This window comes from Macaca nemestrina, chromosome 4, assembly GCF_043159975.1.
Source record: "Macaca nemestrina isolate mMacNem1 chromosome 4, mMacNem.hap1, whole genome shotgun sequence".
Taxonomy (NCBI): domain Eukaryota; kingdom Metazoa; phylum Chordata; class Mammalia; order Primates; family Cercopithecidae; genus Macaca; species Macaca nemestrina.
In genome coordinates, this window is record NC_092128.1 from 24,574,076 (window position 1) to 24,600,431 (window position 26,356).

Below are 26,356 nucleotides of genomic sequence, written 5' to 3' on the forward strand. Positions count from 1 at the left end.
TGATCTCCCTCATGCTAGGGGCATGGTAACTAGACAGTAGGATGCATCCCCTTTGGGTGGGGTGACTGTAGGCCTCCCTCCCTAAGGAGAATATTCGAGCCCCAAAGTTGGGCGCCAGAACTGTTAGGAGTAATGCTCAAAACCTTAAGGAAATTGAACACTTGAACAAAGGATTCTTAGCAAAGCAATTTTACTTCTGCACCGAGGGGTGCCTCCTTGGGCAGTCGCCATGAGAGCACACAAGAACAAAAGGGCATGAGAGCCTTTATTCCTGACACAAGTTCTGCCCCTGTACCCTTCCTCCATTGGCCAGAGTCGGGTTGTACAATCTAAACTCATCCTGGTTGACTAAACATTTGATTTTTTAAGATAAAGTGAGCATGTAAAGAAAAAAGCAGAGAATAAAGGGGAAGGAGTGTCTGTAAAGACCTCAAAAGTTAGTCCTCCTTCCAAATAGGGAATGGAATGTGAGCTACTACTGATAATGCCTGGTACTGTGTCATGCCTGGGCATCTAAAAAAGGCAAAAAGGGAAAAAGGAGAAAAAGGAAAAAAGGTGTAGGGGTTACTATGAATTAGAGAATAAAAGATTGATCACATTATTTGAAGAGAAACCTCATCATATCCCACACATCCATCCATCCACCCACCCATCCATCCATCCATCCATCCATCCATCCATCCATCCATCCATCAATCCATCATTCATCTAACCCTCATCCATGTATCCTCCACCCACCCTTCATCCACCTTGCCCGGCTAGTTTTTTGTATTTTTTAGTAGAAACGGGGTTTCACCGGGTTAGCCAGGATGGTCTCGATCTGCTGACCTCGTGATCCACCCGTCTCGGCCTCCCAAAGTGCTGGGATTACAGGCTTGAGCCACCGCACCCGGCCCACATTAGCTTTTCAAATTTACCTCTGTTTGGTTAAATTCAAGTGAAACAAACGAACAAAAAAATGCCACTTAATAGAAACCCAATCATTTTCTCCTATAACCTAAACGTTTTATCAAGCAAGTCATAATCACAGTCACATGAAGAAGAAAATTTTCACCAAATGCTCACTAAGGAGATATCACTGGGCTCTGGGGTGAAATTGCTTCCTGTGTATCAATTGTATACATTTTATATACTTTTCAAAAATTATACTTTAAGTTCTAGAGTACATGTGCACAACGTGCAGGTTTGTTACATATGTATAATGTGCCATATTGGTGTGCTGCACCCATTAACTCATCATTTACATTAAGTATATCTCCTAATGTTATCCCTACCCCTTCCCCCCTCCCCACAATAGGACCCGGTGTGTGATGTTCCCCTTCCAGTGTCCAAGTGACCTCATTCTTCAGTTCCCACCTATGAGTGAGAACATGTGGTATTTGGTTATCTGTTCTTTGCAATAGTTTGCAGAGAATGATGGTTTCCAGCTGCATGCTTGTCCCTACAAAGGACACGAACTCATCCTTTTTTATGGCTGCATAGTATTCCATGGTGTATATGTGCCACATTTTCTTAATCCAGTCTGTCACTGATGGACATTTGGATTGATTCCAAGTCTTTGCTATTGTGTACAGTGCTGCAATAAATATACATGTGCATGTGTCTTTAGAACAGCATGACTTATAATCCTTTGGGTTTATACCCAGTAATGGGATGGCTGGGTCAAATGGTATTTCTAGTTCTAGATCCTTGAGGAATTGCCACACTGTTTTCCACAATGGTTGAACTAGTTTACAGTCCTACCAACAGTGTAAAAGTGTTCCTATTTCTCCACATCCTCTCCAGCACCTGTTGTTTCCTGATTTTTTAATGATTGCCATTCTAACTGTTGTGAGATGGTATCTCATTGTGGTTTTGATTTGCATTTCTCTCATGGCCAGTGATGATGAGCATTTTTTCATGTGTCTGTTGGCTGTATGAATATCTTCTTTTGAGAAGTGTCTGTTCATTTCCTTTGCCCACTTTTGGATAGGGTTGTTTTGTTTTTTTGTTTTTTTGTTTTGTAAATTTGATTGAGGTCTTTAAAAGTTCTGGATATTAGTCCTTTGTCAGATGAGTAGATTGCAAAAATTTTCTCCCATTCTGTAGGTTGTCTGTTCATTCTGATGGTAGTTTCTTTTGCTGTGCAGAAGCTCTTTAGTTTAATTAGATCCCATTTGTCAATTTTGGCTTTTGTTGCCATTGCTTTTGGTATTTAAGACAAGAAGTCCTTGCCCATGCCTATGTCCTGAATGGTATTACCTAGGTATTCTTCTAGGGTTTTTATGGTTTTAGGTCTAACATTTAAGTCTTGAATTAATTTTCGTATAAGGAGTAAGGAAAAGATCCAGTTTCAGCTTTCTACTTATCGCTAGCCAATTTTCCCTGCACCATTTATTAAATAGGGAATCCTTTCCCCATTTCTTGTTTTTGTCAGATTTGTCAAAGATCAGATGGCTGTGGATCTGTGGTATTATTTCTGAGGGCTCTGTTCTGCTCCGTTGGTCTATATCTCTGTTTTGGTACCAGTACCATGCTGTTTTGGTTACTGTATCCTTGTAGTATAGTTTGAAGTCAGGGAGCCTGATGCTTCCAGCTTTGTTCTTTTGGCTTAGGATTGTCTTGCCAATGTGGGATCTTTTTTGGTTCCATATGAACTTTAAAGCAGTTTTTTCCAATTCTGTGAAGAAGGTCATTGGTAGCTTAATGGGGGTGGCATTGAATCTATAAATTACCTTGGGCAGTATGGCCATTTTCACAATGTTCATTCTTCCTATCCATGAGCATGGTATGTTCTTCCATTTGTTTGTGTCCTCTTTTATTTCACTGAGCAGTGGTTTGTAGTTCTCCTTGAAGAAGTCCTTTACATCCCTTGTAAGTTGGATTCCTAGATATTTTATTCTGTTTGAAGCTATTGTGAATGGGAGTTCATTCATGATTTGGCCCTCTGTTTGTCTGTTACTGGTGTATAAGAATGCTTGTGATTTTTTTTTTTTTTTTTTTTTTTTTTTTTTTTTTTTTTTTTTGAGACGGAGTCTCGCTGTGTCTCCCAGGCTGGAGTGCAGTGGCGTGATCTCGGCTCACTGCAAACTCCGCCTCCCGGGTTACGCCATTCTCCCGCCTCAGCCTCCCAGTAGCTGAGACTACAGGCGCCCGCAACCACGCCCGGCTAGTTTTTTGTATTTTTAGTAGAGATGGGGTTTCACCATGTTAGCCAGGATAGTCTCAATCTCCTGACCTCGTGATCCACCCGCCTCGGCCTCCCAAAGTGCTGGGATTACAGGCTTGAGCCACCGCGCCCGGCCAAGAATGCTTGTGATTTTTGCACATTGATTTTGTATCCTGAGACTTTGCTGAAGTTGCTTATCAGCTTAAGGAGATTTTGGGCTGAGACAGTGGGGTTTTCTAAATATACAATCATGTCATCTGCAAACAGGGACAATTTGACTTCTTCTTTTCCTAACTGAATACCATTGATTTCTTTCTCTTGCCTGATTGACCTAGCCAGAACTTCCAACACTATGTTGAATAGGAGTGGTGAGAGAGGGCATCCCTGCCTTGTGCCAGTTTTCAAAGGGAATGCTTCCAGTTTTTGCCCATTCAGCATGATATTGGCTGTGGGTTTGTCATAAGTAGCTCTTATTATTTTGAGATACGTTCCATCAATACCAAATTTATTGAGAGTTTTTAGCATGAAGGGCTGTTGAATTTTGTCAAAAGCCTTTTCTGCATCTATTGAGATAATCATGTGGTTTTTGTCTTTGGTTCTGTTTATATGCTGGATTACGTTTATTCATTTGCATATGTTGAACCAGCCTTGCATCCCAGGCATGAAGCCCACTTGAACATGGTGGATAAGCTTTCTGATGTGCTGTTGGATTCGGTTTGCCAGTATTTTATTGAGGAGTTTTGCATTGATGTTCATCAGGGATATTGGTCCAAAATTCCCTTTTTTCGTTGTATCTCTGTCATGCTTTGGTATCAGGATGATGTTGGCCTTGTAAAATGAGTTAGGGAGGATTCCCTCTTTTTCTATTGATTGGAATAGTTTCAGAAGGAATGATACCAACTCCTCCTTGTACCTCTGGTAGAACTGGCTGTGAAACCGTCTGGTCCTGGACTTATTTTGGATGGTAGGCTATTATTGCCTCAATTTCAGAGCCTGCTGTTGGTGTATTCAGGGATTCAACTTCTTCTTGGTTTAGTCTTGGGAGAGTGTAAGTGTCCAGGAAATTATCCATTTCTTCTAGGTTTTCTAGTTTATTTGCAAAGAGATGTTTATAGTATTCTCTGATGGTAGTTTGTATTTCTGTGGGGTCGGTGGTGATATCCCCTTTATCATTTTTTATTGCATCTATTTGATTCTTCTTTCTTTTCTTCTTTATTAGTCTTGTTAGCAGTCCATCAATTTTGTTGATCTTTTCAAAAAACCAGGTCCTGGATGCATTGATTTTTTGGAGGATTTTTTGTGTCTCTATCTCCTTCAGTTCTGCTCTGATCTTAGTTATTTCTTGCCTTCTGCTAGCTTTGGAATCTGTTTGCTCTTGCTTCTCTAGTTCTTTTAATTGTGATGCTAGGGTGTCAATTTTAGATCTTTCCTGTTTTCTCTTGTGGGCATTTAGTGCTATAAATTTCCTTCTACACACTGCTTTAAATGTGTCCCAGAGATTCTGGTATGTTGTATCTTTGTTCTCATTGGTTCCAAAGAACATCTTTATTTCTACCTTCATTTCGTTATGTACCCAGTAGTCATTCAGGAGCAGGTTGTTGAGTTTCCATGTAGTTAAGCAGTTTCAATTGAGTTTCTTAGTCCTGAGTTCTAGTTTGATTTCACTGCGGTCTGAGAGACAGTTTGTTGTAATTTCTGCTGTTTTTCATTTGCTGAGGAGTGCTTTACTTCCAACTGTGTGGTCAAGTTTGGAATAAGTGGGATGTGGTGCTGAGAGGAATGTATATTCTGTTGATTTGGGGTGGAGAGTTCTACAGATGGCTGTTAGGTCCGCTTGGTGCAGAGTTTAGTTCAATCCTGGATATCCTTGTTAACTTTCTGTCTCATTGATCTGTATAATGTTGACAGTGGGGTGTTGAAGTCTCCCATTACTACTGTATGAGAGTCTAAGTCTCTTTGTAAGTCTCTAAGGACTTGCTTTATGAATCTGGGTGCTCCTGTATTGGGTGCATATATATTTAGGATAGTTAGCTCTTCCTGATGAATTGATCCCTTTACCATTATGTAATGGCCTTCTTGTCTCTTTTGATCTTCGATGGTTTAAAGTCTGTTTTATCAAAGACTAGGATTGCAACCCCTGCTTTTTGTTTTTGTTTGTTTTCCATTTGCTTGGTAGATCTTCCTCCCTCCCTTTATTTTGAACCTATTTGTGTCTCTCCATGTGAGATGGGTCTCCTGAATACAGCAAACTGATGAGTCTTGACTCTTTATCCAATTTGCCAGTCTGTGTCTTTTAATTGGACCATTTAGTCCATTTACATTTAAGATTAATATTGTTATGTGTGAACTTGATCCTGTCATTATGATATTAGCTGGTTATTTTGCTCGCTAGTTGATGCAGTTTCTTTCTAGCATTGATGGAGTTTACATTTTGACATGTTTTTGCAATGGCTGGTACCTGTTGTTCCTTTCCATGTTTAGTGCGTCCTTCAGGATCTCTTGTAGGGCAGGCCTGGTGGTGACAGAATCTAAGCATTTGCTTGTCTGTAAAGGATTTTATTTCTCCTTCACTTATGAAACTTAGTTTGGCTGGATATGAAATTCTGGGTTGAAAATTCTTTTCTTTAAGAGTGTTGAATATCGGCCCCCACTCTCTTCTGGCTTGGAGAGTTTCTGCCGAGAGATCAGCTGTTAGTCTGATGGGTTTCCCTTTGTGTGTAACCTGACCTTTCTCTCCGGCTGCCCTTAACATTTATTCCTTCATTTCAACTTTGGTGAATCTGACAATTATTTGTCTTAGAGTTGCTCTTCTCGAGGAGTATCTTTGTGGCATTCTCTGTATTTCCTGAATTCAAATGTTGGCCTGCCTTACTAGGTTGGGGAAGTTCTCCTGGATGATATCCTGCAGAGTGTTTTCCAACTTGGTTCCATTTTCCCCGTCACTTTCAGGCACACCAATCAGATGTAGATTTGGTCTTTTCACATAATCCCATATTGGTTGGAGGCTTTGTTCATTTCTTTTTACTCTTTTTTCTCTACACTTCTCTTCTCACTTCATTTCATTCATTTGATCTTCAATCGCTGATACTCTTTCTTCCAGATGATCGAGTCAGTTACTGAAGTTTGTGTATTTGTCACGTAGTTCTCGTGTTATGGATTTCATCTCTATCAGTTCTTTTAAGGACTTATCTACATTGGTTATTCTAGTTAGCCATTCGTCAAATCTTTTTTCAAGGTTTTTAGTTTCTTTGCACTGGTTATGTAGTTCCTCCTTTAGCTCTGAGAAGTTTGATTGACTGAAGCCTTCTTCTCTCAACTCATCAAAGTCATTCTCCTTCCAGCTTTGTTCCGTTACTGGCGATGAACTGCATTCCTTTGGAGGGGGAGATGCGCTCTGATTTTTTGAAATTCCCGCTTTTCTGCACTGCTTTTCCCCCCATCTTTGTGGTTTTATCTGCCTTTGGTCTTTGATGATGGTGACATATTGATGGGGTTTTGGTGTGGGTGTCCTTTCTGTTTATTAGTTTTCCTTCCAACAGTCAGGACCCTCAGCTGTAGGTCTGTTGGAGTTTGCTTGGGGTCCACTCCAGACCCTGTTTGCCTGGGTATCAGCAGCGGAGGCTGCAGAAGATAGAATATTGCTGAACAGTGAGTGTTGCTGTCGGATTCTTGCTCTGGAAGCTTCATCTCCGGGGTAGAGCCCACCATGTGAGGTGTGAGGTGTTGGTCTGCACCTAGTGAGGATGTCTCCCAGTTAGGCTACTCAGGGATCAGGGACCCACTTGAGCAGGCTGTCTGTCTTCTCAGATCTCAACCTCCATGCTGGGAGATCCATTGCTCTCTTCAAAGTTATCAGACAGGGGCATTTACCTCTGCCGAGGTTTCTGCTGCTGTTTGTTTAGCTATGACCTCTCCCCAGAGGAGTCTACAGAAGCAGACCGGCCTCCTTGAGCTGTGATGGACTCCACCCAATTCGAGCTTCCTGGTGGCTTTGTTTACCTGCTTAAGCCTCAGCAATGGCGGGTGCCCTTCCCCAAGCCTTGCTGCCGTCCTGCAGTTAGATCTGACTGCTGTGCTAGCAATGAGGGAGGTTCCATGTGAGTGGTACACTCTGGGCCAGGTATGGGATATAATCTCCTAGTGTGCCATTTGCCAAGACCCTTGGTAAAGCGCAGTATTAGGGTGGGAGTTATCCGATTTTCCAGGTGTTTTGTGTCTCATTTTCCTTTGGCTAGGAAAAGGAATTCACTTCCCATTTGCGATTCACAGGTGAGGCGATGCCTCACCCTGATTCAGCTGTTGCTGTTCGGGCTGCACCCACAGACCAGAACCAACTGTCCGACCCAACCCAGTGACATGAACCCAGTACCTCAGTTGAAAATGCAGAATCACCCGTATTCTGTGTCACTCACGCTGGGAGCTGGAGGCTGGAGCTGTTCCTATTCAGCCATCATGGGCGTGCCTCCATATACATTGTAAAAGTACCCCGTCTATGACATTGTGTATGGATGTGAACATATATACTAAAAATACAAAAATGTGGATGGGAAGTATACCAGGGAAAGGTCTAGCCAGGAGAAAAGAAACTGTGCTAAGATTTTTAAATATTGGATGTTTGATTCAAATAATTGGTTATAATAGGTGATCAGTTACACGTGATGGAATAGCTGGGCTATGGAAAGGAGATGAGGCAACTCAGTTTAGAAGCAGCAGGAAGAGATCCTCGCTCCTAAGGAAGAAGGACAAAGAAAGGGTGCTGCTCCCTCAACCCAGAAGCTTTGTCTGGTAAGAGATAGAATCATGGTGGAGGCTGCCTGGAAAAAGCTGGGCCCACAGAGGAATGTGCTTTCTACTGGAGATGCCACTCAAGGTCAAGAGACAGGGAGAGAGGGAGAGAGAAATGCCTGACTCTTCCCTTCTCCAGCCCTTCAAGCTCCTAACAGTACCTCTCACTGAGCAAACCCAGGGGAAGTTATAACATAGCAAGGAAGCCTGGGAATGTAGGTGTACCCCCCAGCCCCAGTCAGAGGGTGAGGGGACTTGCCAATTTAGGATAGGCATTTGCCTCTGGAGAGGTAGTCAGGGGAATGTGCACAAAGTGGTCTTTGACTATATTGGTAACTCCTAATTTCTTTAATTTTTTTTAAAGGTTTGGAGACAATATGGTAAAATGTTAGCATTTGTTTTTGTTTTTTGTTTTGAGACAGAGTCTCTCTCTGTCACCCAGGCTGGTGTGCAGTGGTGCAAGTCTGGCTCACTGCAAACTCCACCTCCTGGGTTCAAGCAACCCTCCCACTTCAGCCTCTCTAGTAGCTGGGACTAAGGTGCATACCACTACACCCAGCTAACACCTGTTAACATTATAATATGGGTGACCAGAGGCTCATTACTTTATTTTCTGTACATTTCTATATAGTTGGAATATTTCATAAGAAGCGATTATTATAGGACAAACAGAAATGTTCCAGATTAATGGCAACAGTAAGCATCTTTATTGTATTTCCACCCTGCTTTCCAAGGAAATGCCACATCTCTCTCAGTGAAGAGTAGCATCTTTGTGGAGTTTGCAGGCTGTGCCATTGACTCTTTGGCATGATGGTGTATTGAAGACAAGGTGGGAGAGCAAGACAGGGAATGAGTGGAGACAGGCAAGGAGGAAAGGTGGCAGGAAAAGACTCAGGAGGAAGAGGATGACCATCGATCGCTGTGAGCTCTCCCAGAGCCTGCCTGCCTTTCAAACTTTGTTCAATCACTTATTACCTGGGTGGCATTGACAAGTTCCTCCTCTCTCCCTCCTAAGATGTTAAGAGTACCTACCACAGTGGGGTTATTTTGAGGATTCAGTGACTTCCCTCACAGGAAAACACTTCACGTTGTGTGGGAACATAGTCCACTCTCAATCCATCTTGGTTACCATCATTATTGTTTATTATTGATCTTTACATCCTCAGTGTTGGCAGAATTTCTTGTGCTTAACAAATATTTTTTCAGATCAGAGAAGTGGAAAAAATTGTCCTCTGCTTATTCAAGCCATGTTTTTCTGTGCTATTCTGATCCTCATTGCACATACAGAAATACATGTGTAAAACAGCACCTCGATTCTGGTCTACAGCAGGACGAAGTTCACTGTGATCTCAGATAAGCTTGGCTAAAATAGGACGTGAGTGGAGATAGTCACACTTCAGCGAAGAAAGAGAATCCCCTGTGTAATGTCACCAGGAGATTCAACCTCAATATTCTGCATGGAAGGGGTAGTCCTCCAAATGAGAGGATCTGCAGAAACAAAAAAAGAGAGAAACTCTGTTCCATCACAGCAAAAACTCTCGTTGAGAAGGCATTCTTCTCTGGTGGACTCTATCATATCTGCGCTCTCTCAGCCTCCTCCCTGCAAGAACACAAGAAGGGTGCTCACACCTTGATCTTCCCTCAAACTGATACGAGGGCTTTGCTAGGAAGGAGGACAGACAGTGACCAGGGCACGGGAAACAACTCGGAATGACAACTCATGGTTAGCCTGGTGTCAGGTGAGGCAACTGACAAGTCTTGTCCCAATCCACTGTCACAACATGCTGAGGTAGGAAACAACAGCAGAATTGACAGCTTGGGGATTGTTATGAGTATTAAATGAGATAATAGCACTGGCAAAGGGCTCAGGACCCTGGCACATTCTCAGCGAAGGTTCAATGGATGTTAGCTGCTACTCATATTATCATCCTACTTTATAGGTAAAGAAACCAACTAAGAAAAACTAGGAAATTTACCCAACGTCACACAGCTAAGAAACCAGGGTTAGTGTTGGATCTGAGGCCAGGTGCACTTACTCCTGAGCCACCAACCCATTGCCTTCACTGGATATGATGTTCATTGGAAGGTCAGCCGTTCAGTTTGGGGGAGAATCCCATTTTATGTTCACCCTGCCTTTTTACACTAAGCAGCTGCTACTTTGTTAAACACTGATAAAAATAAGCCATTATAAGATGAGGAAAGGCTTCTGTAATACTAAAGGTGGGCAGGATAGATATGGAATATCATGACAAGCAAGCTGTGCTTGAGATACTGAAACCATTTTTAAAAGCTGAAAAATCATTTTGGCTATAGAAACATTGGAAGAAATTCAAATTGGCATTGAATTACAGACCTCGAAGTAATAAATGCCAGACAACTCTCTTTGATATATTTAATTAGATACATTAATCAGAAAGTATTGATTGTAAAGAGATGATTTAGGATTCCCACCTAGCCAGAGTGAAAACTTTCTTTCAACCATTTATCTGACATTTAAAGTAGAGTTACCACCACCTCCTTTAAGAGGCATTTGGAGATTATTTAATCCAGCCTCCCCGGCCTTCTTGCTTGAATGCTCTAAACACAATCCCACCTCAGGGCCTTGGCACCTGCTGTTATCAATGCCAAGAATGCTCTTCCCCCAAATATGCATATGGCATATCCTTCACAGCAAAGCCTCCCTTGACCCACCCTGTATAAAGGATCCGTCCCACTACCACCCACCACTTCCTATCCACTTTGCCCTACTTTATTTTTCTGTCTAGCATTTGTTACTGTCTGTCACATGTATTTTGATTTGATTTATTTCTGTTCTGTCTTCTTCCCTCCCTCCATAAGCACGTGGAGGCAGCAGCTTTGCATAGTATGATAACCCAAGCACCTAGAAGATGCCTGGCACATAGAGGACCACTAGATATTTATTGAATGTAGGAATAAATGAATGCTCACCTTCTGCCTATTGACAACACACCTTCTGTTACAATTCTAGCTCTACATCCAGAAGTTCAGACAATGAGCAGCAATTAGAGATGTGTCCCTCGCAGTGATTCCCAGGTACCCCAATTTTAGTTTCAGAACTGCCCCAAAATTGTATTTGAAGACACAAGCAGTCCCAGCAGCCTTCTAATTCTTCCAACTAACCCTCTACCAGTTTAGAAAAACTCCTAGCAATGCTCCTAGTTAACTTCATGCCACTTACTGCAAAACGTTACAGGCCCTCCAGTTTCTGTTGAAGCTGAGTATCGTTGCCATCTCCTCATCACTCAATTTAAAGTCAAAGACCTGGAAAGATAGGAGTTCCAGGACATCATCAGTAAGGCAGTTACTGCTGTGACTGGAGACTGCCGCTCATTCTAGCAGGGAGTTCTAGCAGCACAAACTGGTCACAGGTGTTTTTCCCATTATATCCACGGGGTATAAATTTTTCTCTAAATTAAGTCCTACACACAGACCGCAGTATTTGTAGTGCTCAGTGTTCTAGGGGAGGGAGACCAGGTTCACAGGCACTAAGCCCCAGGTGTGCACAGGCCCTGTGCTCCATGATGCGCCCTTCTAGAAGACAGTTCTCCAAGGACAGTTCACACCTCCTCTGCTGCCGGAAGACGAGCAGGGAGGCCAGGACAGTCTGCTTATGTGGTGGCCCAGGGCTTAGCTGCTCAGGGGCAACTGAGGGTCTTCTCAGTGGTGTGAGGCACAGCTGTGCTCAGACCTGACAAGGCTTCAGCAGGCACCGTCCCCAGCATGTCCTCAGCCCATGGGTCATTCATCTCAGGTATACTGAGCCTAGCACCCTAGACTGGAAAATGATAGGGTAGTGGGAACGGAGGGGACCAAAGACAGTGCAGGAATGAGCTGAGAATCCTGGTGAGAGGGTCTGCCTCTGCCCCACCCCACGGAGAAGTACCAGGGCCAACCAGCCGGGATCTTACCTGAATGTTCTCAACAATGCGGGCCGGTGTCACAGACTTGGGAATCACAATCACATTCCTCTGGATATGGAAACGGATCAGAACCTGTGCGGAAAGGGGACATCATGTTTCCACTCAGCTACAAGGAGCCTTCCTTTTATGGAAAGGAAGAATAAAACATCCCTGCAGCTCACTGTGGCTTCAGGTACAATCGCTGATACTGACTGAGCCCTTTGCAGCTATTAGATTTGTGCCAGCCCCTCGCCTCATCTCTCCCTTCACCTTAGGGACAATTCTGTGATCTTCATTTTTCAGGAATAAAGAAAGCATTTTGGGTCATAAGGCTGATCAGAGGTGGAGTTGGCGTCTGCACCCATATCCCTAGACTCCAAAGCCACGCTTTGCGACTTGGCTGTAGGGCTTAACAGGAAGCTGTGAGGCAGAGGCTATCTTTGTTTCAGTGACAGCTCTTGTGTTTCTTGAGGTTCCAACAGGCTTCGAAGAAACACTATAGATGGCTTCAGCTCCTGTGTTCTTCCCCTTTAAGGAGTTAGTTGAGGACAACACAAGAAATGAAACATGAGACTGGAAGAAATAGTTGCTGGATAACAAGAAAAATAAAAATATGGCACCTGGGCTGTGGTTTTCTTGTGCTTTGCAGCAATCTCCTTAATCTTGGGATCCTCCAGCAGGGAAGGGTCCTCTGGCTTGGCCCTAGAGGCAGAAAGATGCTGATGTGAACAATCACCATGGCTACCATGTACAGATGGACACCACACCAATGAGGGTCTCAAGACTGATCATCAGAGCCTCTCCATCTGGGAGACAGGCAGGAGGACCTGGAAGCTTGGGTCCTTCCCCCGGGCTCTGAAGCCTCAGTATGTTGCAAAGCCTGGTTCATGCTTGGGTGGCTGAACTGGAAATATTCCCAGAGGGTCAAACACGTCGCCCATGTTTTTGTTGTTGCTGTTGTTGCTTTTCAATTCCCATTTTTTCCCACAGTCATCCCATTTGGTTGTACTAAACGCATTACCTTACACACATTTTTCTTTAGAGTGACTTATGGTCTCATACCAATATTTGCCAAATATAAAATAATGTTTTTAAGATTATCAAGAGAAGGATCCACTGCTTGGAAGCCTCACCAAGGTCTATCGGGAGAGCCCAGGGGGCTGTAGGCTGTAACGGTGATGCCCTTGGAGTGGCAGTACTGGATCAGTTTCTCCTGCGTGAGGTATGGGTGACACTCAACCTGCAACAGCAAACAATCCTCATCACAGGGAAAGCTGGCTGGCTTTTGGAGTTATTCATAGGGAGGGAGTTCGACACACACAAAAAAAGACCACCAAGCAAAGGCCAAACACCTACCCACTGAGATTCTTGCTAACACACCCATGAGGTCAGCCTCACACCTCCCGAGAGTGTCCTGATCACTGACCCCTGAGGTGAGACTCAGGGCATAGCATTGAACGTTCCTCCCAATGTTTAAGAAGCAATAGGTCAAGACTTTTATTTACCCTTATACTAAATAGAATTTACCTGGTTAGTCACTGGTTTATATTTCAGTCCAGGTTTGTTCAAGAGCTTCTCAATCTGGAAGTGGCTGAAATTGGAGATGCCAAGGGCTTTCACCAGCCCCTCATCCACCAGCTCCTCCATAGCCTGTCATAGAAAGGAAAACCTTTTGGGCAGCCCCAGAGGGACTACAGGGACCCTGGCTTGCCTTAGTCCTCCCTGGGGCAGAAATTGCTAAAGGATTCATCACAACAGGGTTAGCCGAGGCATTCACAGGACATTTCAGTCCAGGGCCTGGGTGCCCATCAGTGAATGTTCCAGTCCTACTGCCCCTCCCCAGCCCAAGAAAAACTAGGAGTAACAGGTAAAGATTTTATATTCTTGCCACCCTCACCTTACACATAAAGAAACACACTCAAAATTATACTTCTGTACACAGGGGAAATATGAAAGTTTTGTAATGCAAAAAATAAAAAATAAATAAAAATGAACATTTGCAAGCTTATGAGATGATTTTATTTTTAATGAATCCAAATGACAGCGGGTGGCTACTGCTGTGTGTGTATTGTACACCCTAACCTGGGTAAGCTGTGTTAGTCAGGAAGAGGCTGCAGCATGTGGAGAAGCCTCACTTGTGGGTCCTGAGTCACCTTCTCCCACACCAACCGTGCTTGGGTTGGCAGGAAGGTCATGCGTATAGATTATGCCCTGGCAGGGGCACCTGGGCAAGGGGTTGTGTGGGGCTGAACCTGACCCACTGTCTGCATATCCAGCCATGCTTCCCGGTACAGAAACTACAGGGACCCCCAAGGAAGGGAATCTTTGTATAACTTTTAGCCTATATTGGGCATTTTCCAAACTTGCCCAAAGATATCATATATGTTAGCAGCAGCCTCCAATGCAACATGTATTTATTAGCCATCTATTACATGTTCCAGAAGTTGTCAGGATGTAAAAGTATACAATGTGCTTCCTTTTCTGGGATTCTTATAGTCCAGTTAAAGTGCTAGGGTTCCCTTCTGTGGAACCATCAACCATGACCCTGAGGCTGCCTCAGATAACATGACCGTGGCATAGACAGAGTCAGAAAGGGCAGAGAAGGAAGAGATTCACACAGCCTGCAGCTGTCAGGGCAGACCTCCAGGTAGAGTTTAAAGTACGCCTCAAAAAAAAAAAAAAAAAAAGAGAGAGAGAGAAAAGAAGGGAAAAACATGAGCCTATGAGACAGGAAGGCAATAGCAAAGCTCAGAGGCAGGGATGAACATGACTTGTTCAGGGAACTCTTTATCCAGCCCTTCTCAACTTTGGCTGCAACTTGTAATCACCAGGGAAGTTTAAAAACTACCGGTGGATGCAGTGGCTCATGACTGTAATCTCAGCACTTTGGGATAGGATTGGAACAGGGGGTTTGAGCCTGGGTTTCAGCAACCTAGGGTAAGTTTTTAACTCTTGTAGACCTTCATATTCTCTTCTCAAAAAAAGTCTTATAATACATACTAATAATACATATATTTCTGATACACATTATCAGAGGCTGAGACAGGAGGATTGCTTGAGGCCAGGTGTTCCAGACCATCCTGGGCAACATAGCAAGACTCTGTCTCTATGAGAAAATTGTTTTTAATTAGCTGGATGTGGTGGCATGTGCCTCTGATCCCAGCTACTTGGGGGAATTGCTTGAGCCCAGGAGTCCGAGGCTGCACTGAGCTATTATCTTGCCATTATACTGCAGACTGGGCAACAGAACAAGACTCTGTCTAAATTTAAAAAAAAAAAAAAAGTAATATCGGTGGCTAGATTTCACCCCCCAGAGTTTCTTACAGATTTTATCTGAGTGTAGCCTAGACATTGGGATTTGTAAACTCCTCAGGTGATTCTAATGCTCAGCCAACATTGAGACCACTAGCGTAGACGAAGTTATTCAATTGGGTAGTAGAGTTTAAAAGCTATGAAATCATAAGGTTCCCCAAAACTTTCGATTGAGCAATTAGATAGTTTAAAAGCTATTGTACATCATAGGTCAGGTTAGTTTGCCTGTCTTCGAACTTGACTTCTTTATACTTTTTCCTCCCGTCTGCTTCAGTGTGGTCAATGAGGTTTCTACTGAACTGGCTGTGGGTCTACAGAAACATCCAGCACTTTCATATTCAAGCCTGCTCGTTTCAAATCAGAGCCTCCGACCTTGATCATCGATATCTTTTCATGCCTTTCAAATGTTTTATTTAACAGTCATTCCTGTATTCATTCAGAAAACATAGCACTGTGAGACGCAGGCTATAGTTACATACTTGCCATACTTAATATCATCATAGGAGCTAAGGCAAAAAAACTGTTCAAATGTAACGCAAACTGCCAGTTGCGGTGGCTCACACCTGTAATCTGAGCACTTTGGGAAGCTGAGATGGGTGGATCCCCTGAGGTCAGGAGTTCGAGACCAGTCTGGCTAATACGGTGAAACCCTAACTCTACTAAAAATATAAAAGTTAGCCGAGGGTGGTGGTACGCACGTGTAGTCCCAGCTACTCAGGAGGCTAAGGGAGGAGAATGGCTTTAACTCGAGAGAGGGATGTTGCAGTGAGCCAAGATGAAGCCACTGCACTCCAGCCTGGGCGACAAAGTGAGACTCTGTCTTTAAAAAAGAATGCTGTGTTTTGTGGATTAATGTTTTTGAACCAACAATACACAGAAAAAGCTACATTTAATTGAATCATGTCAATTCTAAGCATTTCAGAAAGGTGAGGCTTAATATATTTTCCCTTGTAAAATACAATACAAACTCGCAACTACATGCATCCCTACACAGACAGCTGCCAAGATAACATGATTAACTCTTGAGTCATATACCACTGATCATTTATAACTCATTCCTCCACTTTGTTCTCTACTAGCATTTGCAAAAGGATAGAATGGTATAATAAAAAATGATCAGAGAAAACACTGATCCCTTAATTCACTTTGAATGTGAATGATGTGAAACAGATCATGATGTGATCTGGGAAGCAGGGCACTCAGGCTCCCTGATTTCTGGATGTGTGTTCACTGCCTGACAAGCTCCATGCTGATGGTTTGGGTGGTTGGACTTGTGATTCAGATGAGTCTAGGTCCAATCCCAGCTCTGCCACACACATTGTGACATGACCTGCGCAAGTCACCAATCAATCTAGGCTTCAAATGTCATTATTTATAAAGGGGGATGTTAAGCCTGCCTTATAGGTTTAGATAATTAAATGGCTACTGTGACTAATGTTCCTGGCATGTAAACCATCTTAATCATTATCGCACCCTCAAAAATACATAGTAGTAGTATGTGTTATAAGACTTCTTTTTTAAGAAGAGACAACTGAGCCCTAAAAACGTTACAAAACTGACCCTAGGTTACTCAGCTGCTATGAGCATACCCAGACCGAAACCTCCTGTTCCAAATGGCTCGCTCTGGTTTGAGAACAGCGTGTATATTCCCCAAAGTGGGGTACATTGTATTTTCAGTCTTATTTGAAGACTCAGTTCTAGACTTGAAATCTAAATAGTATCAGATGCACCCAAAAGCCAAAGGTGATGAGGAAGATATTAGAAGATCTAGAGAATCACAATGATGATATTAGAAAGCATCAGGCACATGGCCTCTTTCATATGAACGAGAAGTCTCACGGATAACTGAAGATTTCTCTCCCAGCACACTTACAGGAAGCTGGAACCTACCTCCCAGGCATCCAAGAACGTTGCTTTTCCACCGATGGCATTACCTTTATCATCTTTGGGGTAAAAGTCATCTCCAGACTGTAAATACAGAATGAAAAGTTTACTGGAATCTGCATCAGGACACTTGGTTCTGTTAAACAAGGTTTCAGGGTCCTGACTCTTGCTAAATACCACATGTGCATACCAGTTTTTCAGGCTCTGTAGTACATACTACAAGAATGTGAGTTTAAATAAAATCTCTATATCTACTATAGCATATTAATCCATATATTTTAGAAACCACTGGATTGATGTTCAGATCTGCTGTTAGTACATTCCAGAAGCCACCTTTATCACCATGGACATTCACCTCATACACCTAGATCCTGTGTACACCCAAGGGCAAACTTTCATTTCAGTATCACTGGATAAGGATTAGATCTCCAGGGTGTGGTTTTCTGGGGAAGATATTGGCCAGCTTCTATCCTTGCAGCCTCTAGAAGAGACATGGAATAAGGGATGGCAGGCCATCAGCACTCCCGCTGGTCAGGAGGGGAGAGAGCTGGAAATTTGTCTCTCCCACCCCTCAGGAGCAGGTAGAGCAGAGCCCCAGGCAATGGGAGCCGCGATGACTACTGGCTTCCTTCCAGCATCACCGCACTTGGGCTTTTCTCCAAGATGCCACTCCCGGGGTGTGCTTTGCTTAATAAGATAATTAGGCCCTGGAATATAGTTATGCAAGTCTAATCCAAGGGATTTGCTGGGAGGGCAACTCTGGGGCGCAAAATCAAGACAAAGGTGATAGGGCAGTTGCAACTTGTCTGGGCTGCCAGAAATCATGGCTTCTCTCAGACATAACTGCAAGAAAACGCAGGCATGTGGCCACCTCAGCAGCACACATGGCCTCAGCCTCCCTTCCACGCCAGCGTCTTTCTGCTCCAAGGTCTCTTCCTGACCACCTGACACTCCCAATTATGAACTACAAGGTCTCCTGTTCCAGTCCACACCACCCCTAGCCCTGGTGCAGCTACTATTTTCCGGCAGCTGCTCAGAATCTAGAGGCTGAGAAAGGGAGTCGCTCAAACCTTGAATCCCTGTGGCCAGTGAATAAGATAGAGGTCCAGATAGCTCAGCTTCAGGTCCTTGAGGGTCTTCTCAAAGGCTTTCCTCACAAGCGGTCTCTCAAAGAAAGTGGGCCACAACTGCAAGAGTGTAGCAATAGGCTGTTAATATTTGGAGAAGGAAGGGCCACGTTATACCCATTGTCCCTGCCTTTTGATTTGCACCCTGATCTAACCTGGCACAGGCCATTTATAACAAAGCTGATTAAAATCCACGACACAGTGTGGAAGATCACCAGGGCTCAGCACGTCAATGACATGTCTTAAGTGTTAAAACCAATTTACTTTTTCAACTCTCCTAGTACTTTATATGTCTCTCAGATCATTTAAGTAAATATGGCCACAGATTTGAAATGTGTTTACCTGTCTCAGTCTCGTCCTCAACTGTGGGCTCTCTGAGAGGGGGACTTGTGTGTAACTTTTAAATGTCAAGCATTCCTAGGCCTTCGGGAAAAGATGGTCCTTTATCTGACCTATCTGATAGGTCCCTTATCAAGCCTGTCAGGCCCCAAGTGATAACTTTATAAGGGCTTTATCCACACTTGGCTGCTACACAGTGGGGTCTATTTGTCCCACCAGATGTATGCAATTTCCACGTACCTAGAACTAGTGTTTTCTCAGCAAGTTGTGTATAATGTAAATCCAGTGATTCTCAACCCCCTCACACCCAACATCCTCTTCTTTTTTATAACATTGTGTACCTCACCTTTCAATAGACTTAATGAAGAAAATCACATGTGACAATAGATAAATGCTCCTACTGTTTCCAAAATGCCCTCTGGCTGACAACCTCGGGTCCCAGTTGCTGAGACCACAGTGCTGACAGGGAGGTCACACATCAAGCCCTGCCTGCACCCTTGGCCTCTGACTGCCTCTGGACAGATGGTGGATCCCTCTGATGGGGAACAGGGAGGCCCAGGGCAGTGCAGGGCTCCATGGAGACAAGCCCACGGTGGGAAAACCAACCCGCAGGCAGGTGGCGCAGCAACGACATGTTCAAATATCAATAGCGGCTTGGAGTATGGATAGAATTGTATCCACGGATGTTATCAAGGCAGGCATGAAAAGGGCTACATGTAGAAAAGGCTGACAGAGATCTCGCTGCCGACCCGACCCAGATACTTCTGCCTGCCTTCAAGTGAAGGCCTCCCACCCAATGCGCCACGTGCACCTTGCTGACGATGAACAGGTCCTCCCGCTTCACAGCCTGCTCTTGGATCTTCTCTTGGATGGCTTCCCCCACCTCATGTTCATTCTGATAGACATAGGCACAGTCAATGTGACGATATCCTGCATCAATGGCCACCTTCACTGCTTCTTTCACTTTGCCGAGAGGAGACTGAAAGGCAAAAGAAAAGCCCATCACACACGTATTATTTTTTTTTTTAAGTGATGGGGCCTTGCCATGTTGCGCAGGCTGGCCTCACATTCCCAGGTTCAAGCAATCCTCCCACCTCCGGAGTAGCTGGAATTACACCACACTCGGCAACCAACATAGTCTCTTATCCCCAGATCACCTTCAATAGGCTGCCCCACATGGCCCAGTTTCTCCAAACCAAGGCCTCACTGGGGTCTCCTTGGCCAGGGGATATCCAGGAGGATACACACTTTAGAAAAGTTTTCAAAAGAAAAGGAGGAAAGTGAATTAATTTTATGATTATGTCCTTATGTCCTGTCCTAGTTAAAGTCAGTTCCCCTTTCATCCAGGTTAGTCCTGAAATGTCTTCAGGTGTGTCAGGGAGTGCAAATGGCTCCACTGCAACTTTCTGAAGACCCAGATGAAAGCTTGACTCTAAATAACCCAGAGGGATTTTCAGACAATATCCCCAAACGGTGATAAGGATCTGGATAATGGTCATTACAGCATCAATCCGGATTCCAATACTTACTGGCTGTGTGGGCCTAAGCAGGTGACTCAATCTCTCTCAACCTTGTCTGCAAAATGGAAAAAATAATAGCGCCAGCCTCATGAGGCCTTTGTGGTGATGACACGCTGCAATGAATGTTAAGTTAAGCACATCACCTGACACACAGTAAGGCTCAGTAGAGGCCGTTCATTATACAAGGATCCTTTCAGAAAAAAAGGAGAAACAGAAAACCTTATAGGAATAGAGTTTGTTTTCCATTCCTATAAGAAGAAAGAGGGAGGGAGGGAGAATGAGAGAGAGGGAGAGAAAGAAAGGAAGGAAAGAAAAAAAAGGAAAAAAAAGAAAAGAAAGGCAATAGAATTATCACATATTTGTTCTAACCTAACCAAGCCAATGATGGGGGCAAAAAGCACTTAAAACTTGATCTCTCACGGAATAGTCTTTTAAACCTCTTCTATTGTGAGATAACAAACATTGAAATGAACACAAAACAGAGATGCACAGCTGCCCTACCACCTGGACAAGAAACCGGCTGCTGCCAGGCATCCAGAAACACCCCTGTGCCCCCAACCGCTATGCTACACCATCCTTCACCTCCACTGCCAAGTTCATAATCCTTTATCTATCATCTCCACGTGTTGAAGAGGCTCCTTTCGTAATTCTTGCATTCAATTCCAAAATTGTGAAACTGTCTGGTGAACTTACCCAGGGTGGGCAGATTCCCTGAAATTCTGGAAGTGATTATTTGTTCCATTTATATAGGATTGAAGCTCTGATTTTGGGCAAATCTTGCTATTCAAGCAAGAGACGCTGTGCATGAATCAAGCTGGAAGTGATCTGTTCGTCCAGATACACCTAGAACGTATCCTGAGAATGACCCAGTGTGGCAACAGAGTGTCCTACCCTCCAGCTCGGCACAAGAGAGGGGAAAAATCAGGGTGCACAGAAGGAAAGAGCGCCGTAGGCAGAAGACCCCGCAGGGACATTAGCCACAAGGCACAGGAGAGAAGAGGAATTCCAAAGACTGCTTCTGATCACTAGTTAGGGTAGTGCTATCATGGATGGAAATGGCAAAGAAGGCAGAGTGAGGTGGTGATGGAACAACTTCAAACTTAGCCTAAGAGAGGCTCAGGAACCTGCCTCACTGAGTCCTGGATGTACCTTATGACGTTTTGCCAGCTGACATTAACACAGCCGGGTGGAGCCCAGGACTCCCAGCCCAGGCTCTCGGCAGCCCCAGCACGTTGCAGATTTCAGTGTGTACAGGAACCACCTAGGGATCTTGTTAAAGTGCCCATGCCCATTAGGTAGCCTGGGGTGGAGTCTGAGACTGCGTTTTCTCTCTCTCTCTTTCTCTCTTTCTTTCTTGGATCTCACTCTGTTGCCGACACTGGAGGGCAGTGGCCCAATCACTGCTCACTGCAGCCTTGACCTCTCAGGCTCAACACTCAATCTCCACCTCAGCCTCCCAAGTGACTGGGACTACAGGTGTGTCCCACCATGCCTAGCTAATTTATTTATTTTTTGTAGAAATGGGGTCTTACCATCTTGCCCAGACTGGTCTCCAACTCCTGGGCTCAAGCAATCCTCCTGTCTGGGTCTCCCAAAGTGCTGGGTTTACAGGCATGAGCCACCACACCCGGCCAGTTCTGCATTTCTAACAAGCTCCCAGGTCATATGGATTCTGCTAGCCCAAGTCCCACACCCTGATCTGCAAAGGGATGCCAGGGACTTGGGGCTTTGCATCCTCTCCGCAACCACCCAGGCCACAACAAAGCCACAGCCAAGACTCTGGGGAAATGTTGAGCCCAATTAAGTGTCCTAGAGCCAGAGAGAGAAACTGCCCTGGAAAACAATTTTAGGTCCAACAGCTCCTTGAACTTTGATACTTGCTAGAGAAGCTCTCAGCGCTGCTGGGAAAGCCATCCTTGGAGCTTTCCAGCCTGAATCAGCTCTGAGAAAAGAAAGCAACCGGAGTCCCGGCTCCAGGACTGAATCTCACCTCTCCAAAACCCTGCCCAAACTCCAGGCTTTCCTGGCTGAATGCAGAAAGAGAAAACACCCAAACGCCCCTCCAGAGAAGAAGGCTGTGCAAAGATTTGCATATTTACCTTCCAAGTGCCCAGGCCCACAATGGGCATCTTGGCTTTGGTACTGAGCTCCACAAAGGTGGCCATGGTTGGTGCAGAAATGATTCTGAGGGAGCAGGTAGAAGTCTCACGTCCTGCTTTTTGTTGTTGTTTTTGAGGCAGTCTTGCTGTGTCGCCGATGCTAGAGTGCAGTGGTGCGATCTCGGCTCACTGCAATCTCTGTCTCCTGGGTTCAAGCAATTCTCCTGCGTCAGCCTCCCGAGTAGCTGGGATTACAGGCGCCCACTGCGACTTCCAGGTAATTTTTATATTGTTAGTAGAGACAGGCTGGTCTCAAACTCCTGACCTCAGGTGATCCACCCACCTCGGCCTTCCAAAGTGCTGGGATTACAGGCGTGAGCTACTGGCCAGGCTATGTGCTGCTTATGAAGACTGGTGTTATCTACAGTGGGAGGAGCTGGAGCCTGGCCACAGTAGCTTTCCTGCCATAAGCAAACAGGAAATCCATTCCAGGCTTTTGTGAGATTAAGGATTGTATGAATGAATTATTAATCACCGCAACGTTGTGCAAAGTTCACTGTTCGTTAACAGTATCATTGGAGTTTCTGCTTGTTCACCATGACTCAACAAATTCAACACCCCCAAAAGTTGGAAAGTAGGCAGGGAGAGAGAAAGGAAGGAAAGAAGAGTTGGGGGAGGGAGGGAAAGAAGACTGGTCAACACAGTGAAACCCTCGCTACTAAAACTACAAAAATCAGTCAGGCACGGTGGCACATGTCTGTCATCCCAGCTACTTGGGAGACTGAGACAGGAGAATTGCTTGAACCTGGGAGGCGGAGGTTGCAGTGAGCTGAGATTGTGCCACTGCACTCCAGCCGGGGCGAGAGAGTGAGACCCTATCTCAAAAAAAGAGAAAGAACGTAAAAGAAAGAGAAGAGAGAGAGAAAAGAAAGAGACAAAAGCAAAGAAGGAAGAAGAAACAGCGACTTTCTTTCCCCGTGATGCTTTCCTCTGTGAAATGGAGTCTAGGGAGGAGAGGTAAGAAGCAGTGTTTCCATTTTAAAAGTTGCAATTCCAGGTTCAATGCAGAGATGGTCAAATCCTGGGCTGATTAGAGTCAGCTGTAACTAGTTGGTAGTCAGCAATCTAGGGAACATGATACAGGCCTGGGCCATGCTGTAACACGCCGTGACAGGCCAGGGCCACGTCACAGCATCAGCTTCGGCTTGCGGGTAGTGGGTTTTTCTGTCTTCTTTGCGTTCTTGTTTATGAGGTGGGTTTGGTTGAAAATTGAAATGGACTTGAACCTCTAGGCTGTGGCTTATGACAGCTCATAGAAGGCAATTGGCATGATATTTTGCACCTATGAGTGAAAGATCTTACACTTCATTGATGTTTGTTAAATTATCTACTTCAACATTAATAATACATGCATAGGCCGGGCATGGTGGCTCATGCCTGTAATCCCAGCACTTTGGGAGGCCCAGGAAGGTGGATCACTAGAGCTCCAGGGTTTGAGACCAGCCTGGCCAACATGGTGAAACCCTGTCTCTGCTAAAATCTGAAAATTAGCCAGGCATGCTGGCACATAGCTGTGGTCCCAGCTGCTTGGGAGGCCTGAGAATCACTTGAATCTGGGAGGGAGAGATTGCAGTGAGCCAAGATCGTGCCACTGCACTCCAGCCTGGGCGACAGAGAGAGACTCTGTCCCAGAAATAGATACATAAATACACGCATGCCTCATCACCTGGTGGCCACAAAGTCTCCTGGATCTGCACATGGGGCACCTTATTTTCCCAGTGTATACTGGATGACATGCAGGGCTAGTATTGTTGAAATAGTAAATCCTTATTGACCGTCAAGCTAAATAACAGAGAGAGGGTCCCTAAAAGAAAAATATTTCTCTGGGAATAGAGCACTGCAATGGGAATATGCATGCCAGAGGAAAGTATGTGTATATTTGGGGAAATAAAGGAAGATAAAATTTTTTCAAGGAAAAAATGAGGATTATCTAATTGCTTTGAAATAATTAGCCTTGGCTACAAAGATCGGTCCTGAAAGTGTTAGTCTGAGGTTGGACAGGCAGTTGTTCAGAGGTCCTTGCAGAGTATGCTTTGTGTTCAGTTGCAGTGGGCTTTGTTCAAGGTTGTGGTTTTTGCAGTCTTGGTAGTTTTGGCTTTCAGGTGTACAATATTAGAACCCTCCTTTCATGGCCTTCCCAGCTGTATTTGCTAGAGTCTTTTGTTTGTTTTTTAATATTAGTGACTCCATTTTGATTCTGACCATTTTCACGTGATGCACAAAAGAAAGAAATGTGTATTGTTCATAATAATATTCCTTGGAGAACCACTTAGCTATGAATCAGTGAGGAGGGAGATCTTTTTTAGATAATTGAGATTAAGAAGGCATATCGATTAGCTGTTTCTGTGTAACAAACCAACTAGTTATAACAGCAACCATTTATTTGCTCATGATTTTGTGGGTTGGCAATTTGGGTAGGAATCAGCTGATAAGCTGGTCTCAGAACCACATGGTATCAGCTGGGTTTCCTCACCTCTGTGGGCTTCACTGGGGTGGACCGGGATGTCAGGGAAGGCAGGGACCCCTCTTCACATGTTTTTCGTTTTCCATGAGGCTAACTTGGACTTGTTCATAGGTAGCAGCATCGTAGAAGGCCTACTCTCGGAATGTGTGCAGAGTCACTTCTGTCACCTTCTATTGATCAAAGCAAGTCTCAAGGCCAGAACAGGGCCAAGGAGTAAGGGAATAGATTCCACCTCTTGAGGGGATTTGTTACAAAGAATTATGGCTATTCTTAATCAACCCCAGAAGTTGTCATAAGAGTTTTGATTAGCTACTTTCTAGCTTCATGAATTTACCAATGTATTCCTGGTTTTCTACCTTTAAGAAACTCTCATTTTTTCAATCCGATGAATCTATGTGCATAAGAAGTTTTACTTTGTTAAAAAGAAATATATACAAATTGAGAGACAATTATTTTGTAGAAGGAAAATGAATGAGGAGTAGTACCACTTTTCATTCTCACATCCATTTCTCTAAGAAACAGAGGAAACAGCAACGAATATATCCAAAACAGGGAGGAAAAGAACAATTCCAAGAATTGTGGGAGTGAAGAGAAGTTTCTGGGCAGAACAGTGTGAACCAAGGGGTGGAAGGGACTAAGATACATTGGAAGAATGGGAGGAAGCCAGTGTGGGGATGATCAGAGAGTGGACTTACGGGGTGCCCAGCAGAGTTAAAGCTAGAGTGGTATGCAGGTACCAGAGAGTCAGGAGCTGCAAAGCTGTGATCACGGAGGTGGATTTACCATGAAACTAACAAAATTTGACCTTCAGTTGCCCTCACTTGCCTGAGCACCATCTTAGACTTTGTACCTAACATTGAATTCTTAATTTTGTATTCTTTTTCTTTAAAAGAAAACCCTAATTATACAACATCAGGATCACAAAATCTGAATCCACCTGTATGTTAACATTTTTTGTCTTTATTTGAGAGCACCAAAGTTTTGCTTTTTATTTTTCAAAAATCTTTTTATTATGAAATATTTTGAAAATATGCAAGGTCCTCACTTTCTCTCCTTGTGCTCTATTTGTTTTAAAAATCGTATCATAGCTGGGTGTGGTGGCTCACACCACCTGTAATCCCAGCTCTTTGGGAGGCTGAGGCAGGAGGACTACTTGAGGCCAGGAGTAACATAGTGAGACCCTGTCTCTATGAAAAATACAATAAACAATTAGCCAGGCATGGTGGCACATGCCTGTAGTCTCAGCCACTCAGGAGGCTGAGGCCAGATGATTGCTTGAGCCTAGGAGCCTGGATAACAGAGTAAGACACTGTCTGGAGAAAAAAAAAAAAAAAAATCACTTTCTCTCTCTAATTTCCCACCCTCTGGATTCTGCTGATTATTGCATTCCCAGAAATGTATTTATCATGTCACTCTATCCCCCGAATGTCTTGGCAACACTTAATAAGACCTAGAGGCTTGATAAAATTCAGATCCAATTTTTGTTTTGTTTCGTTTTTTGGCTACTTCCTATATGCTGTGTTCTTCTGTTCCAGTGGAATGACTGGCTGCCTCTTTGTTTGTATTTATTTATTTGTATTATTTATAGTAGTCATTGATGATCATTCCTTAAATCCATTATTTCATTACATTACAAAACAGCGAAATACTAATTCCACCATTCTTTCTTCATGTATTAGCTGGCATACTTCTTTAAGG

The 26,356-nt window shown here is 44.1% G+C and overlaps 1 protein-coding gene across 1 annotated transcript; it reads right to left on the reverse strand.

Annotated features, from left to right (window-relative positions):
* Positions 1–9,207: 9,207 nt before the first annotated feature.
* LOC105471342 (aldo-keto reductase family 1 member B10) lies at positions 9,208–22,504 on the reverse strand. The gene is made up of 10 exons (XM_071094489.1): positions 22,135–22,504; positions 19,327–19,494; positions 18,120–18,236; positions 17,056–17,133; positions 13,381–13,503; positions 12,987–13,093; positions 12,474–12,555; positions 11,863–11,946; positions 11,133–11,215; positions 9,208–9,421 (listed from the first exon to the last, which is right to left on the reverse strand). The coding sequence occupies exons 1-10, from the start codon at positions 22,198–22,200 to the stop codon at positions 9,379–9,381; spliced, it is 951 nt and encodes a 316-aa protein (XP_070950590.1). The 5' UTR covers positions 22,201–22,504; the 3' UTR covers positions 9,208–9,378.
* Positions 22,505–26,356: the final 3,852 nt, after the last annotated feature.